Source organism: Cygnus olor, chromosome 1 (assembly GCF_009769625.2).
Source record: "Cygnus olor isolate bCygOlo1 chromosome 1, bCygOlo1.pri.v2, whole genome shotgun sequence".
Classification (NCBI taxonomy): Eukaryota; Metazoa; Chordata; class Aves; order Anseriformes; family Anatidae; genus Cygnus; species Cygnus olor.
This window is the reverse complement of record NC_049169.1, coordinates 40,740,039-40,756,299: the sequence shown is the minus strand read 5'-3', so window position 1 is coordinate 40,756,299 and position 16,261 is coordinate 40,740,039. Positions and strand designations below refer to the sequence as shown.

Genomic DNA, 16,261 nt, shown 5'->3' with positions numbered 1-16,261 from the left:
CTTAATGTTCTGACTGCCCACCTGAGCACTCTTACTCTTCTGAGCAGTAACAATGAGAGCCTATTGCTGTATAGTCAGGTTTGGTTTTAGCCATGCAGTGCTGTGCACTTTGTTAATACTGACTTTCATTGCACTTCATTTCAGTCATTTAATGTAATATGTTGCTGCAAATGTCCTGAAAAGTTTAGTCTAACTGTTTGAGTGTATTTGATCAAATAATTTTGTGTTCCCCAATTAAGATTGTTACTGAAAAGCATAAGTCCTGGCAGAGGTCCCTGTAACATGACACTGCTTTTATGAAAATGATTTATTCCTAATTCTCGTTTTGTATTATAACTAAGACAGCTTATTCTTATTGCAGAACAACTTACCTCTTTCCTTTGAGTCTTTAAGGGATCTAATCAAGACATTTCTGCAAATATAGGCAGCCTTATTTATGTCACTTCTTCATTTACATGTCCCCACCGTACTTTGCAAGAGTCACTGAAGCCTATGGGTATGATTTTGGTCTGTAAGCAGCAAGAGTCATAAGGAAAAAAAAAACCCTACATATGTGCTTGATGCATTATTTTAATGATTTATTGATTTTATAATTATGTGGTAACTCTTAACATATTACTAGTCTTAACTTATTAAGACCAAATATGACACTATAATTTTTTTGGTCACACTAACAATGGTGACATTATTTTTTGATAGGAAACTAGATAGAACTTTGTAGCAGATGAGACTTAATATTGCAGAGATTGAATGGTGAAGGAGAAAGTTCTGGATGAAAAACTTCAATCCTAAAAAGTATTTTTTTCTTAGTAAGTATAGTATAAAACAAAAAGACAGCACTGATTAAATGTTACCTGAAATTTATATTTACTGTATCCCTTACAGTTGTGATAACCTCAGTAGGTATTAGTAATAAGTGGAATTTTTCTAAGCTGCAGCTCTTTTCTTTCCAGCTGCCAAATAGACTGGAAAAAAGGAAAAAATGTTACTTTGAAAACCATTAAGAAGAAGCAGAAGCACAAGGGTCGTGGAACAGTTAGAACAGTGACAAAAACTGTTTCAAATGATTCCTTCTTCAACTTCTTTAGTCCCCCTGAAGGTAAACAGAATATTAGTTTATTTACATTAATTTTAAATGTCATATATACGTCACTCACTTGTTTTTCCTTCTCTCTTTTACAGTTCCTGAAAGTGGAGACCTGGTAAGTTGTTTTATCAAAAGGATTTTGGGGTGGGGGAACCACCAGTAGAAGAATACCTGCCTTTTTATACAATGTGCTTGTTCATATTGTTTAGGAATTTGTTAAATAGGTTTAGCTTTAAGTGATTCTGTATTTAACCTGGGAATATTTGTGATAAACAGTTTGCGTGAATTTTCCTTACTAAAATGGTATTTGTTGACTTGGATGGGGTAGAGTTTAGTTCACTTCAGCAGCTTATTATTAGAACAGAGTGTGTTTAGGTGTGCAAGTGCTTTACAATGGGTTGATTGATAGGAACCATGGAGATACTTAATTAGGCTCACCTGGTTAGTGGTTAGTTCTTAATGCAAACTGAAAATCTATGGGAGGTATTAAACTACTTTTATACCTTAGATGTAAGGTGGGATGTGGGTGAAGAATAAAATTTTAACTCCAGATCTTTGTATAATTAAGCTTACTAAAGAAGCAAACCGTTAACTGCATGATGTGAGTAGAATGTCTGAAGTGTAATACTTGATCTCACAACCTCAATTTCTACAAAGCAAATGATGAACCATGAAGTCAGTGCATGGGATTTGTGTAAATCTGGCCGCATCAAAATCTCTGCAACTTGTGTTTTTGCATCAACAGTAGTTATTGACTTACGGTTTGGAAAATGACATTGTTTTATGCAGGATGATGATGCTGAGGCAATCCTTGCTGCAGACTTTGAAATAGGTCATTTCTTACGTGAACGTATAGTCCCCCGATCAGTATTGTACTTCACAGGAGAAGCTATTGAAGATGATGATGATGATGTAAGTAATGGTGTTTCAAAGCACTAAAAGCTTCCAAATAATGTTGCTTAAAGACTGGGTAACTTTTGACTCTTGTAATTAATATTAGCATATTTATAATGGGAGGTATCAACATTAGTTTCAGATACACTTCCTAGGATGTTAAATAAGGAGCAGTGGGAAGGTAATTAATTTTAGAAGTAGTGACTTTAGAGTTTTATAACAAAAGCAGTAATAGAAGCTGCACACTTAGAGGAAATGTGAGCAGAAGTTTGTGTGCATATGCATAACAGCAAGAGGGGTGTGCATAATACTTCCACTGAAATACAGTGAGCTTCTGGAGAACTAATTAGTCTGTTTATATAGCTTGTCAGAATGCTCTTTATAGTTATAGTGATACTTAGCTACCCAGTTTCTTGAGATTCAGGTCTGATCCTTTCAGGAGGGCACTCTTTAGAAAAATGTAGATATATGCATTCAAAGCTTGCTATTTTTTTTAAAGCAAGCTCTGCAAAAGCTTTGCTTCGATGCATTTAAAGGAGCTAAGGTTGAAAATCTACGTACAGAAAACAAGAACTGTATATAGATAAAATATTTTCTTCCCCCTGCCTCCCCACAAACAAGCATAGTTTGACAAGCTTGATGAATTTATTGAGCTGAGTTGGGTGAGACAGGTCCAGCATTGAGCTGGATTTTCAGAATGTCGAAGGGTAACCTTTAGTCCAGAGCAGTGGATGGGGGTTGGATGGAAGAGGGAAGTGATGGTATGGACTGCCTTATGCTTTGACATGCCCTGCTGGACAGAGGTGTTACCGCAGTCTGATAATCTCTTCCAGCATAACACATAAGGAATATAAAGCCGGAAGCTTTCTCTGCCAGAATGTAGTTTGATTATTCATGCCGATTCATAAAGCTTTTTTAAATCTGTCAGCTATAGGATGCTCTCTTAAAGCACAGTACAGTGTGGATGGTCTCTGGCACCTACTTTAGTTATCCTGAATGAATTGCTGTCTGAAATGACCATTTATGACACTGTCAAAACCATTTCTTTTCTTTCCTAGTATGATGAAGAAGGTGAAGAGGCAGATGATGAGGTGGGTTGACAGATTCCCTTGATTTAAATAGTTTCCTTTCTGTTGTTTGTCTGGAATAAGTTCCTTTAGTTTTTGAATGCTTTGGACACTCAGTTTAAGTTACGCTTATGAATGTAAGGTACAACAGCTTGTCTTTATAGATCCAGACTGGGGGGGAAAGCAACCCTAAGATATCTTACAAATCAAGTTGAAACAGTACAAGATGATGCACTTTGTAGATGGTAAACTAATACCATATGCATAATTTGAAGTGGTAGTTAATTCATTTCAGAATAGAATTTAATGTTCTTGAAAATGGTTTGGGAAACTAATGTAGATAAGCTAGCAAAATGTAAACAACTGTTTTCTTTCAGGAGGGGGAAGAAGAAGCAGATGAAGAAAACGATCCTGATTATGACCCAAAAGTAAGAAATTACAAGGAATATTTGAAGTATACGTATGCATTCACATCCCTAATATTTAATGCAGGCTAAATCTTGAGTTTTAATTTAAGCATTTAGTAGTTCTTATGGTGATTTTTTTTGGCTGAGACTGTTTTAGTCCCAGTTCTGACAGTAATATTGACGTGGCAACTGTTTTTGAAGTTCTTTCACTAAGGAATGTTTTGTAAAAGTAATGCTTGGCTTTGAGCACTGAAATTAGTCAAGTTTGGTTTTCTATGAACTTATCTTGCAGCAAGTCGTTGTTTTAGTTCAGTGATGAAAATGTTGAACGGTAGTCATAAGGACATGCAGAGAGCTGTTCAAGTAATCAGTGTTCAGGTTTGGGGAACTTGTTACAAGCTGATTCTTGTACTGTGCTGAGTGAATCTATCACACTTTTTTCAGGGGGAGGTGATAGCAAACCTGTTATTTCTTGAGGTAGCGGAAGTCAAAGTTCAGGAATGCATTTACAGTCAAGCACTAAGATGTGGACAGCCAACAAACTGGCAGCTTTGTTTTAAATTTCAGTCAGGGCAAATGGCTGTTGGGCTTGGTTAGCTGAAAGTGATTGCAAGGCACTAAATTGTCTGTTTTTTACTGGCTGAGCAAAAGGCATCCTGGAAGCACCTGATGGTGAAAGGTGAAAGCTGCAGTCAAAAATGAAGCTGTTAACTCAGAATGTCTGCTGTGACATGTCCCTATTATTTCAAATGAGGCAGTATATTTTTCAGTAGGAATGGTTTGAACTGCAATCAAAATACTATAATTTTAACATTGTAGTTGAAAAGATGTGGGGTATAGAACTACTAATCAAAATGTACAACCTATTGAGGATGTTTAATCTGCAATAGTGTATTTAAATTGCTTCCAGTTCAAGAAAGTTTTGGAATCAAAATGAAACAGATGCAAATTAGGCCTCTTGTGTCTACCACTTGAGATTGTTTTTTGCTATGCTAAACAGCTAAGGGCAAGATTGTATGTTCTGTTCCAGAGAACTGCCAAAGGCTTAGAGGCAGATGGCAGTGGTTCTACAGTGAAATAACATAGTTGTAAGCTAATCACAGGCTGAAAGTTAGCACTGTGGTCGTAGAATAGCAATCCCAGACAAAAAGCAATGTAGTAAAACTTGCAATGGAACTCGTAACCACCCAGAGCCTTTTCCATAAATGCCCATATTATACTGTGAGGTATAGTTGATTGCCTGCTTCAGTATAGAAGTGCTCTTAATTTGCACTTGGGATTTTTCTAGCAACTGGAATTTATTTCAAAAGAAGTTTCCAGAGTGCTAAGAACATACCATGATTTGGTGTTTCAGTGTACCGCTATGCAATGGCTTCTAGAGAAAGGCTGTGCCTTTATTGACTATGGGAAGGCTTTTTGCTTCAAACTGTATAGAAGGTATGGGTGTTTCTGAAGCCTATGCTTCTGAGCCAGCCTGTTTGATATGATACATAACTGACCTCCTCCTTTTCCAGTTTTGGTGTCATTCAGAGTATCACACTGCACTTAATTCTGAACTGATTTTTGTTCTGCATCCGTCATATATATGTATGCATTAACAAAAGTGTGAATGTTGCCACACCCAAAGATGATTATCTTTGGTTGGCAGTATTACTAACCTTGGGCAATTAGCTTAGGGGAAGAGATGCAAGAGCTTGAATACTGGAACTTGAAAGTGTGCTTAGCAATTCTAATAACTCCTTTAAAGTATTGATATCTGTAAACTGATACTTCCTTTTTTCTCAGCAGAAGGATCAAAACCCAGCAGAATGCAAGCAGCAGTGAAGCAGTGTGTATGTGGCCTTGAGGATTACCTGCACTGTAATAGCCTAAACACAACTATTAGTTACTTACAGCCTTATGTTTTGTATCTTGGTAGAATTAAGTAACCAATTTGTTAAAAAAAAAAATAAAATCAAAAGCATAAGAACCAGTTTAAAATGTAGGTTCAATCTACCTAGCATTTTAACAGTATAATTTTCTGCCAATATGTAGAATGCAGTAAATCCCCTAAAGCATGAATGTTAATTCATTGCTACATAGTTTGGTTCTTGTGAAGTCTTTGTCATGTAGCTATTAGACTGCAGCTGTGAAGATTATCAGAACTGTTAACCGAGACCAATATTTGTTTAGAGAAAACTCTCCTGAAGAACCAACCAAAGTATTTTTCAGCCCAGTAGTCTGAACGGGTTTAAGTCTGCTTGCACTAGCTGTGCCTTCATTACTTTGTTATAGAAATGGCAGTGACTTGTACTAACTAGGAGATGATGATGCATTTTGAATTTGACTACTTGAGAAGATTAGTATGACTTGTTTAATTTCCAGCGAGACCACATTAAACATTCATAACTGTCAGCTTGTTTATGCTATGGGTTTTGTATTTTATGTGACATAGTGATCTACAAAAGAAACCTAGTCCTCATATTAAGGTTATTGTTTACCACTGGGGTGTGAATAAAACCTAGTATTTTCAGAAGCTAGTCTTGTTTTATTATGATGTGTGTATCTGCATGTGTAAACTGATAAGGTGTATCTTCCATGCTGTAGTTCACTTCTTGCTAGAAACAAAAACTGAGTCACTGAAAAGCAAGTTACATAGCATTTTAAAAGCAGTTTGGAAAGCTTTTGATTCACACTTTCCATTTGCAGTGCTATACTTGTGAATCTGAGCTACATGTTTCAGCAAGTGGTCAACACTGCCATTTTGAGAAGATATTTTAGAAGTGGGGCTAGATCTGGTAAAGGACTTAGATATTGCCATGCCTGATTCTAAGGCATTGTGTTATTAGTGTGAAATCTGGACCAAAGAAAGGTGCATGAATTTCCAGTCTCTGTAGACAGAGCTACGTTGTCCTGAACAAAATTTGCTCTGTAACCTAAGACTGCTAGAACACGTAGCTGTATTCTACTTTGTACTTGCTATTAAGCATCTAAAGAGGAGGAACCAAAACCCAAGGAATTCTTCCTTCCTTTTACTGAATGTTTTGTTCACTATGCTTGTCTGCATGCTGTGGTTCATGTGTTGTCTATATTGGATGTTCACTGTAAGTTGAAGCATGGGCTAGATCTTTCATACTAGTTTTGTCTGTAGCCTACCAGTGAAGGTGCTCTTGAGACGTTGGTTTGAATGCACTCAACTTGAGGAGACTGTGAACTGATGTCTTCCATTCAACTTTTCCCAGTCAGCAGGATGCTATTGTACTCTACAATCTTGTTCTTTACCTAATTGTAGAAATTCTGATTTTCTAAATAAGTATGTAGGCAACTTTTGGGGGGGATGAGAAGGTCCTCACAGGACCATGAAGAAGTCCCAGCTAACCATGCGCCTATTTCTGCGGTAGCTACTCTGTTCCTTGCCACTGATATACTGAGGTAGCTATGAAGGGTTAAAGCATTGAAAAAAAGCAGGACAAGCAGGAGTCAACAGCCATGTAAGGATGGGGTTGTGGATGAAGTTTCTCCAGTAAGTCTCTTGCTTAGAAGGTAGGTAAGACATAATGAAGTGTATCGCAAGTGCCCTTAATCTGCAAACACCTGAGAGGAAGTAGGTTTAGTGTGCTCAAAAGTGATTTCTTCTTTGTGTTCCTTGAAGTTTTGAATACTGCAGGGCATAATTTCAGAATCCCTGCGAGGTGTCATCTTTATCCTTTCTAGATATCTATGGATTTGGGAAAAGGAGCCCTTGTTATCTAAAGCTGTATATGAAACAGTACTGTCAAAGCTGTGTTCTTAAGTGTTTATTTAGGTTAACACACAGATCACAGCATAGAAAAATACAGTAATAAAAGGTTAGCATAACTATGGTACATGTCTTAAAGTAGATGTGGTTGTGGTCTTGTGATAATGTTAATCCTGACAGAATATGCTTATCCTTTGAGATGCTGACCCTGCCAGGTGTTTGGGTATCACTTGGTTTCTGTGAATGTCTCCCAGGATTAAGTTGAAACCAAGCACTTATTGTTAAAACTTGAACTTTAGGGCATGCAGAGACCAAACTGATGGCGTGTTATGACCCCGTCAGTAACTAACACAGGGCTTTGGGGTTCACATTTCTGGACATGAGAAGTATCTGAAGTCCTTACTTAGATCTAGCCCATTTTTGCTAACAGCATCTGGCAACAGTATCCTGAACAGAGGAAGCACTGTCACAAGTTGTCCAACAAATTTCTGAAGTCACTGTTCTTATGAAATGTAGCTTGTATTGAAGCTACTTTCTCATTTGTTATCTTATACAACATGATACTGTGTTTGAAAAGGAGAGCTGGTAGATGTTAAAGATAACTTGCAGCCTGCAAGATCCAGAGCCGTGAATCCATGTGGATGACAGATTTTGGTAAGCTGCTCTCTAGATTGGTTTGCTAGTACTAAATCAGCAGTTCTTGTGCTCTCCAGGCTGCAGCAAAAAGGATACAATCATACAAATTGAGGTGTCAGTTCTTATGGCACTGGTTAAATACAAACTGTTTCAGTGCTCAGCATGGTTTTGTGATGAACAACTCTCTTGTTTAGCAATTCGTAAAGGCAGTATGTAGCAGGAACATTAAACTTTCACCACTGATTGGAGTACTGTGACTCATTCTTTTTGCTTCCTGTGGATTTATACCAGCTGTAGAGAAACTGTTCATTAGTATTTCAGGAGAGTAAGTTAGTAATCTTATGAACTTCAGGCTAGGAAAATGTGTCACAAGAAATCAGATTTCTTAGCTGTTGCAGTATTGTGCTACACTAAAGTTTAGGACTTGTGCAAGTGGGGTCTTCTGGTTTTGGTTGCTATATTGAAGTGAGAACTATTGGGGGAGAAATGAGGTTCTTGAGGAAAGGCAGGAGAATCAACTGAGACTTTGCATGAGGCAGAAGGATGCTCAGAGCTTGTGCTTGATGGATTGGGGTGCTGCTTGTTAATTCTACATTTCTGACAACTGTAGATTAGATTGTTAGCACTAATGGGTTTTCCTGTATGGTATAGCTCTGTTAACATGATCTTAAACAGTATCCTGAAATGAAGTAGTAGACCAGATTTAAGTTTAGCATTCTTAAGGCTTGTTTTCTGGAGAGGGGTGATGTTCTAAATATCAACTTTTCTTACTGAGGTCTTCTACAACTAGCTTCACAGGCTTAGACTTCTTAGTTAGGTTCTTGAAACCAATGTTTCCCAACCTATATAGCAGGTAGTATAACTTTGACATGGTTTTTACTTGTTAAATGAAAAACACAGCAGAATGTAGAAAACTGCAAGAGCTTACTGTGTTCATCTTTGCCTTCAAGCTGATGCTTAAACTTTCCCTTTGTTTTAGGGCCCACTGTTGTAGACCTCAATCAGAAATTGATAGAGAATGTGAGCTAATCACCAGAGATTTCTGTATTCACAAACATCTGTGCAGCAGTTGTTTCTCAGATGCCTTGTGTTGTGCTGGGTGTGAAGATTGCACTGTGATGTTTTCAGTGGAAACAAAATGCTGAGCTATGTATAAAAGGGACAGTCTGATAACAAAGGCATTTCTTTATGTAGTGTATTGGATGGAACTAAAGCTGTGCAGGTGTTTGGGAAGGTGGATTCAGCTCTACAGCAGCTCCTCCTTCCTTCTGTGCTGACATAGCCTTTTCCAGGTAGTGTAGCCCTGTCCAAGGCTTGCATGTACAAGTTAGTCAAGTAACTGATACTCACCCCAACCTTCGGTTGCACTTCAGAATTGATCAGTTCTATTTGAGATGCACGGATTCTTTTAAGTTCTCAAATGAGTGTCAAAGTAGTGACCTCTAATCACTAAAGCTTACCTAAAGTGAACATAAATTCGTTTCCTGGAAATAGTAAGGGTCCTACACTGTCATATCAAGATGAGTTGGAAGTTTTTGTATGACAGGTTGTGTCAAGTGATGGCTTCCATCCCATCGCTTCTTAAATCCTTCTGTTAGGCTGCTGTTAGCCTTTCACATGTGGCCTGCATCCCTCAGCTTTTGCAGGAAAACTAGAACAAGCAAAGCGGGCAAGCACAGAGCACACCAAGCAAAAGATAAGGTATTCCACATTTGGATCTGCTTGGTGTGCACTAGAAGTGGGTGCAAAAGGAGTGTGGAGGTTTAGCGGAAGAACTCTTGTTGTGTCAATAGGTATCTAACTGAAGTGTGCTGAGATCACAAGAGGAGTCCCCTCTGCTGCTGCTGAATTTCAGCTGTTGTCAGATGTACTTTTATGTGCTCGAGTGTTGCAGGTACCCACCCAAACTTGATGCTTATCCTGGAGCTGATGAAAAGCAGTTGGTATGTTTGAACTTGCAGCATGTCTTACTCAGCACTAGGTGGTCAATGCTGAGAGCCTTCAGGTCACTTAAAGCCTCTTACAGGCTGGCTTTGCTCTCCAGTGGGTGCTCAAGTGCTTTATAAAAAATTTGAAAGACAGCTACCTGTGAAGTGCAAGGAACTCTGGAGAAGCCAGGCTGGAGCAGCTGCAATGCCAGTCTGTGCCTTGCACACAGCTTCTTCATTTGGTACTGTCATACTGTGCTTCGTAGGGAACACCAAAGCCTGGGGCAATGCAACTGGTAGTTTGGGTAAATACTTCATCTGGTTATGCCTGGTTTACTGTGAGATAAGCACCGGTATCAGTAAGAAGGAATTCATAAAAGGAAATGACTGCTCTCCAGATTCCATGCTCGATGCTTCAGTGTTCAGTCAGCAGGAAGTTCCAGTGAAGTTATTTGGAGACACTGAAGGTCAAGAAAATCGTTTATGAAGTAAGCACTTGGTATAATTGTTCTAATCATATTGCAACACTTCAATTTGTCATGTATTTCTCAATGGCTGTCTATTTTCTCATCTTCTGTCCTGCAATGACTAGATCATGCTTCTTTTTAAGTTTCCCCCTTAACCCTTTTGCTGTTTTAGCCATTTATTTCTATGTAATGAAGTGTTATCACTCAGTGTAGATTTAGCATCTCTGAAATTAGTTGATTGTTGGTATCAAGCTGCTCTTTTTTATTACCCAGGAGAACGCTAAAATTATGGGCTTTTTAGTCTTTCATGGTGGCTTCCCAAAACAGTTTTTGACTTGCCTCAGGGTTTAAAAAGAACACTTTAAAGAGTAATTACAGTAAGAGTAATTAAGTTTACACATACAAAATTTATTCTACTGGAGCCTTTAAATTAGGGAGCTTATGATATAGGAGACTGAATGTACCTGTTCATTCATGTTACCAGTATTAACTTAGAGCAATTAAACAAAAAGAAAAATTTAATAAGGGAAAAATAGATCTTAGATTCTTCTAAGAATCATTGTTTTCAGGTTGTAGTATTTCAGGTTTGACAGTAGGAGGCATCTGTGCATCAGCTATATCAGAAGAACTTCCTCAAAGTAGGAACAGATGCAGAACCTGCATAGTATTTAGTGAAACTTAGTGGTAGCAGCTGTAGAACATTTAATATCATTGCAGTGCTTTAAGTACATATTTAAAGGAAAGTCAAGTAAAACCTCAGTGGGACATGCAGTGGGCTTAACAGTGTTGAATGTAGGTTTTCAAGATACTAATTCTAAGAAATGTCTCAGGAAGTTCAGTTGTGACTTCCATCTAGGAAAACAAAGTTTATTTAATAAATTCTGAGCAATAAAATTTGGGGTATCATGTTCTTTTACCATGAACCTGTCAGTATTTCCTTTAACCTAAGTCTCCTAAATTCTGACTGCTCTGGTGTTTTTGGTCAAATGTAGTGTATTTTAAATGTCTGTTAATACTTGCTGACATACAGAATACAGTTTGAAATGGATGTTTTGCATGTTTACTTCTGATCACATGCTTAGGTGAATTTCACCAGGAATAAACAGTTGTATCTACATTAGCAGAGTATGTCCATGGTGCTTAGAGTTGGGTTAAAAAGCTGACATCCAACATTTACTACAAGACAACTGAGAACTTTATACAATGGAAGGCCAAAGTGAAATGAACTTAATCCCCTTCTCCTGTATACTGGATGAAATTCTCTGGCTTTCTTTACTCACTTTTTTGTTGATTAATTGCAAATTACTCCCAGCACTGAGAACAAGCAAAAAATGCTCATGTTAAAACACAATCTCTATATAAATGTTACAGTGCAGTGTTGCAGGGGAAAAAAATTGGATGCTTGCTGCAGAATGTGGGATTCCTACAGTAGTTTCCATACTACTGGTTAGTGTGTTTGCTAGGAAGCAAATGACTGTTCACTTAGAGTAATGAAGCAGCAACCAAAAGTGTACAGGTCAATTAGAATCACAGAGTGGTTTGGGTTGGAAGGGACCTTAAAGCCCACCCACTTCCAGCCCCCTGCCATGGGCAGGGACACCTCCCACCAGACCAGGTTGCCCAAAGCCCCATCCAGCCTGGCCTTGAGCACCTCCAGGGATGGAGCAACCTGTGCCAGTGCCGCACCACCTGAGGGAAGGAGTTCTTCCTACTGTCTAATCTAAATCTTAAACTTTTTTTTTTAAATCTTAAAACCATTACTCTTTGTCCTGTCACTCCACTCCCTACCCAGCTTTTCTATAGGCCCCCTTTAGGAAATAGATTTCTGGGACCTTGTGTTCTGTGGGTGTAGTTCAGCGTCCTGTGCCTTATAAACTTAATGTTTTAATCAAGTTGTAGATTGCTATAGATGAATGTCTGAATGTTAACACTTTGACACTTAATCAAGAGTAAAGTAGATGCAAAAGGTGAAAAGCTGGGAGATTCTCTTACTCCCTTTGGGCTGTGTGTGAGGCTCCTTGTGGGAGGATCAGGAGAGGAAGATGCAGGTAGTTGCAGGGGGAATTCAGGTAGAAATGGCAATGAGACAGCTTGAGACAACTGTGAACAATGTTCAGCTCTTCTTAAAATGAGCGTGTGCCTCTATTAAAGTAAGCGTGAGACTTGTGAGAATAGACTGTTAGTGTGTATACTAAGCTCCAAGGCGAAGGGACTGTTTTCTAAAGTGACCTTTAGGATATTAATCCCTCTCTTTGTTGTGGCTAGTACCTTATCTTTGTTCCTGATGTGAGATTCTTCCTAGTTACTTTAGGAAAGGTAAAACAACCAAATTACTTTTAATTGCCTTCACTACTTCAAGCATGGAGAGGTAAAAAACTAATCAAAATTAACTTACCTTTTATGCTTGAAGTTCAAACTTGCAAGACAGGCAAGAGGAAACTGTCGGAGAGAAACTCCAGTGAAGCAGTCATTAATGTTGATTTTTTTCTAAGGTGTTCCTGCTGACCTCTGTCATAGCATGACCTGCTTCCTGCCTCCTAAGACCAGGCTGACGAGGTGGTTTTTATTTCTTATGGCCCTTTTAAATACATGTTTAAAAATAAAAAATAAATAAAAGCAAAGCAGTGTTCTTGAGTATAGTGAGACATGGCGCCATCAGCCTGTTCGCTGGCACTGCCAAATTCAGTTACCTTGCCTCTTGATCTTGCATCTGATAAGAGTTTTTAAACAGCTTAACCCTCAGTCAGGTGGCCTCTCTATGCAAATAAAGGGCTTCTGCAAACGCAACCCAAAAGCTGGCCGGGGGGGGCAGGAATCTAACAATAAGCACCCGTCTGGCAACGGCGCCGGATCACCACGAACGGGGGTTTTACCGGGGGGCTACTTCGGACGTTTTCCGACTTCCTTCTTAACGTTTCGAAGCAGTGAGCGGCCCCTTCTTTCCTCAGCCCTCCCCAGCCTGCCGCAGGGGGCAGAGGACCGTGCTCGCCTCGCAGGCGCAGCAGCGAGGCGGAGGGGGGCCGCGTGCGGCTCCTGGCAGCGCCGAGCCCCTTCCCCGGCCGAAACTCTGCTCCTCCGTCCCCGGCCTCCCTGGGGGGGCTCCCCTCCGCCCGGGGTGCCCGGCGAGGGGGCGGCGGTGCCGGGGCGGCGCCGGCTCCACGCGTGTCGGCGGGGGCCGCCCTTTCCGCTGGGTGTCGCTCCGGCCGGGGTGGGCGAGGCGAGCTGAAAAGGCGAGCGGGAGGGGACGGAGGGAGGGCGCAGCCACGCCGCGCCACGGGCGGCAGCCGCTCCGCATCCCGCGGGCCGGGGCGCTCCGGCGGCGGCTCCTCGGCTGGTGCCGGCTGCCGCCCGCCGAGCCCAGCCCCCGCGGAGCCGGGAGGATGCTGGAGAGCGGCTGCAAGGCGGTGAAGGAGGGCGTGCTGGAGAAGAGGAGCGACGGGCTGCTGCAGCTCTGGAAGAAGAAGCGCTGCATCCTCACCGAGGAGGGGCTGCTCCTCGCGTCCCCCAAGCAGCAGCCGCAGCCCCAGCAGCCGGCCCAGCAGCAGCAGCAGCAGCAGCCGGGCGCCGAGCCGGCTGCCAAGATCAAGGAGCTGCACTTCTCCAACATGAAGACGGTGGACTGCGTGGAGCGGAAGGGCAAGTACGTGTACTTCACCGTGGTGATGGCCGAGGGCAAGGAGATCGACTTTCGGTGCGCGCAGGAGCAGGGCTGGAACGCGGCGATCACGCTGCAGATGGTGCAGTACAAGAACCGCCAGGCCATCCTGGCCGTGCGCTCCACCCGCCAGAAGCAGCAGCACCTGGCGCAGCAGCCCCACGGCCCCCGCATCCGCAGCGCCTCCAACTCCGCCTAGCGCCGGCCCCGCGGCCCCCCCAGGGGGGCTCCGGCCGCCCCCCCACCGGGACACCCAGCGGACTTGGCCGGGACCCCCCGCCCGGCCGCCCTCCGCGCCCAGGAGCCCCTCCAGCCCCGGGGTTGGGGACCTCGGGACGGATCCTGCGGTGCCCCGGGGACTCCAGGCAGACGTGACGTACTGTAACTTTAACGTATCTTATTTATTAGTTTGGTCGTTTGTTGGCTTCTTGTTTTCAAAGGCTTGTTTGCAGGACGTTTCGGAGCATAGGCCGTGCCCAAAAAGCGAAGGAAAAAGCGCGGCGTACGTTAGCGCCCTACAGAAGCCCTGGGTAGCCTGGCCGCATGCGATGTGACAAAAAGTCCTTCGGTTTTACCTGAAATACGCTGTGTTACGCTAACGCGGAAAATGTGATGTCTGGCTCGGAATTTGGGTGAGACCTATGCTGCGCGTGAAAACTCTTCTCTCCGGTGAGAAGAGCAATTACAAATCAGGCTTTAAATGATTCTCTTTCAAAATACACGCCTGGTGGAAGACGATAAAATTCTATACACGCTTGGTTATTTAAAAAAATAATAATAATAATGCCGGGGGTTATTCCGAGACTAAAACCCATCTGTTTGACGTGTGAGCTGAGGGGAATCCAACCCGATTCCTCGGTGGTGCAGGAATCACGGCTGGATTCCGCGATGGGTTTGAGGCTCCGGCTCCTTGAGGCTGGAGGGCAGCAGCTGAGAACCATTTATGAATGTTTCTTCGCATCTGAGTTCAAGGCTCCATCTGCTTGTAAACGGTCTGGGCTCTCGACCTTATTTTCATGGCAGTTTTTAAATGTCTCGCATTAAAGTAGCCCCTAGTTTAAAATCCATCTTATGTATGTCTTAGTGTCCAAACGCATCATTCTGGTCACAGCCCCCGTAAGCTGAGATAAACTAGATTAATTTTGGTGTTCAGCACTGTCAGATGCTGCGAGAGGCGTGCGATCTCGCCTCTAAAAATGTTGATGAAGCCACCAAGTTGGAAAACAAAGGGCTAATTGCACAGCTGGTGCATCTTCCTGTGCCTCTCGCAAGCCACCGGGAGTTCGGCCGTGGGCGCGAGCGAGCGCGGCTGGGAGCTGCTCACCGGGGCGGGATGGGCACGCACCCCGTGTGCTTCTCAGGATGCACACCCCGTGTGCTGTGTGCTTCCCAGGGTGCACACCCCGTGTGCGTCCCAGGGCTCGCACCCCGTGTGCGTCCCCGGGCAGCACCCTCCAGGCAGCGCCCGCTTCGTGGTGCTCTCCGGCACGAGTTGCGCTCGTGAGCGGGGCAGACCAGCTCGGGGCCCCCCTGTCTCTGGCTCAAGGTAAAAGGCTGCAGCCGCAGAGCTATTTGTTTTAACTAACGCGGCGAGGAAAACCGCTTCTGGCCCCTTGACAAGTTACGTGAGCGTAAACAAAACCTTTCAAAGCTGCGCATCCAGCAACCCATTGTTTGTGTAACTGAGACATAGTTTGACTGTAAAACCCCCATGATCTTGGTTCAAGCTGTTTCTCTAAGTGTTTTAGGCAAAACTCTGAAGCGACACTCAAAAGGAGAAGTCAGGCTGCTACTGCGTGCAGTGGTCCTTTCTGGTCTGCTGTGCACCTGAGCTTACTCCCAGCCCTGTAAGGAGTAACCAGAGATCTCTTTTTGTCCTCGTCTTCTTTCCCCTGCCCCCAGGTGTCTGGGTCACACACACAGACACACAAAATATGGCAGAGTTAAAGCCCAGACCTCCTCCGTCCTCTGTGGTTATCCCCGAGCTCTTCTCTCAGATCTGGCCCTTGAAAAGTTTGCGCGACAAGCCTGGGGAGGTAGATTACAGCTGTCCTAACAAAGTTATTACTTGGAGACTAATTGAAGTCGAAGGTGCCCTGCATCTTCTAGGATTAGATTCGCTGTCTTGGCAATCATAATAGCCAATTTCCACATCTCTGTACATCTGCCATTATCATTCTGCTAATGCTTGGATGTTAGAGCTGCAAGGGGATTCTCTAATGAGCTAGTCGGAGACTTACAAAATAGGCTGTAATTTGTAATTTGGCTCCTCTCTTTAGAGTCGTTAATTACAGTTTACTGAGTAACTAATCCACCTTTTCAGATATACAGACATATCGCTGGTATCTCACCTACTAAAATATGTTTCAGTCTAATGAAGAATAAATGTACTTGATGAAAAA

The 16,261-nt window shown here is 42.4% G+C and overlaps 2 protein-coding genes and 1 long non-coding RNA gene across 7 annotated transcripts in view; 2 read left to right on the top strand and 1 right to left on the bottom strand.

Annotated features, from left to right (window-relative positions):
- The window catches only part of NAP1L1 (nucleosome assembly protein 1 like 1), a 30,728-nt gene extending 24,761 nt beyond the window's left edge, over nt 1-5,967 (top strand). For 4 of the 5 annotated variants that reach the window (XM_040553755.1, XM_040553725.1, XM_040553747.1 and 1 more), the window contains exons 10-15: nt 954-1,099; nt 1,183-1,202; nt 1,877-1,999; nt 3,040-3,072; nt 3,426-3,476; nt 5,241-5,967. In XM_040553755.1, coding sequence (XP_040409689.1) covers nt 954-1,099; nt 1,183-1,202; nt 1,877-1,999; nt 3,040-3,072; nt 3,426-3,476; nt 5,241-5,279 — 412 coding nt within the window. In that variant the 3' untranslated portion in view covers nt 5,280-5,967. The remainder of the gene's footprint in view (nt 1-953; nt 1,100-1,182; nt 1,203-1,876; nt 2,000-3,039; nt 3,073-3,425; nt 3,477-5,240) is intronic. The other variant, XM_040553751.1, reaches the window with a different exon arrangement.
- Nucleotides 5,968-6,672: 705 nt separating this feature from the next.
- On the bottom strand, nt 6,673-13,240 carry LOC121068544. Its single transcript, XR_005818951.1, has 2 exons — nt 12,600-13,240; nt 6,673-10,198 (listed from the first exon to the last, which is right to left on the bottom strand). It is a non-coding gene; the product is annotated as an uncharacterized LOC121068544 (long non-coding RNA).
- Nucleotides 13,241-13,452: 212 nt separating this feature from the next.
- PHLDA1 (pleckstrin homology like domain family A member 1) lies at nt 13,453-16,261 on the top strand. The gene has a single exon (XM_040553767.1). It carries the CDS (start codon nt 13,585-13,587, stop codon nt 14,056-14,058), a length of 474 nt encoding a protein of 157 aa, XP_040409701.1. The 5' UTR covers nt 13,453-13,584; the 3' UTR covers nt 14,059-16,261.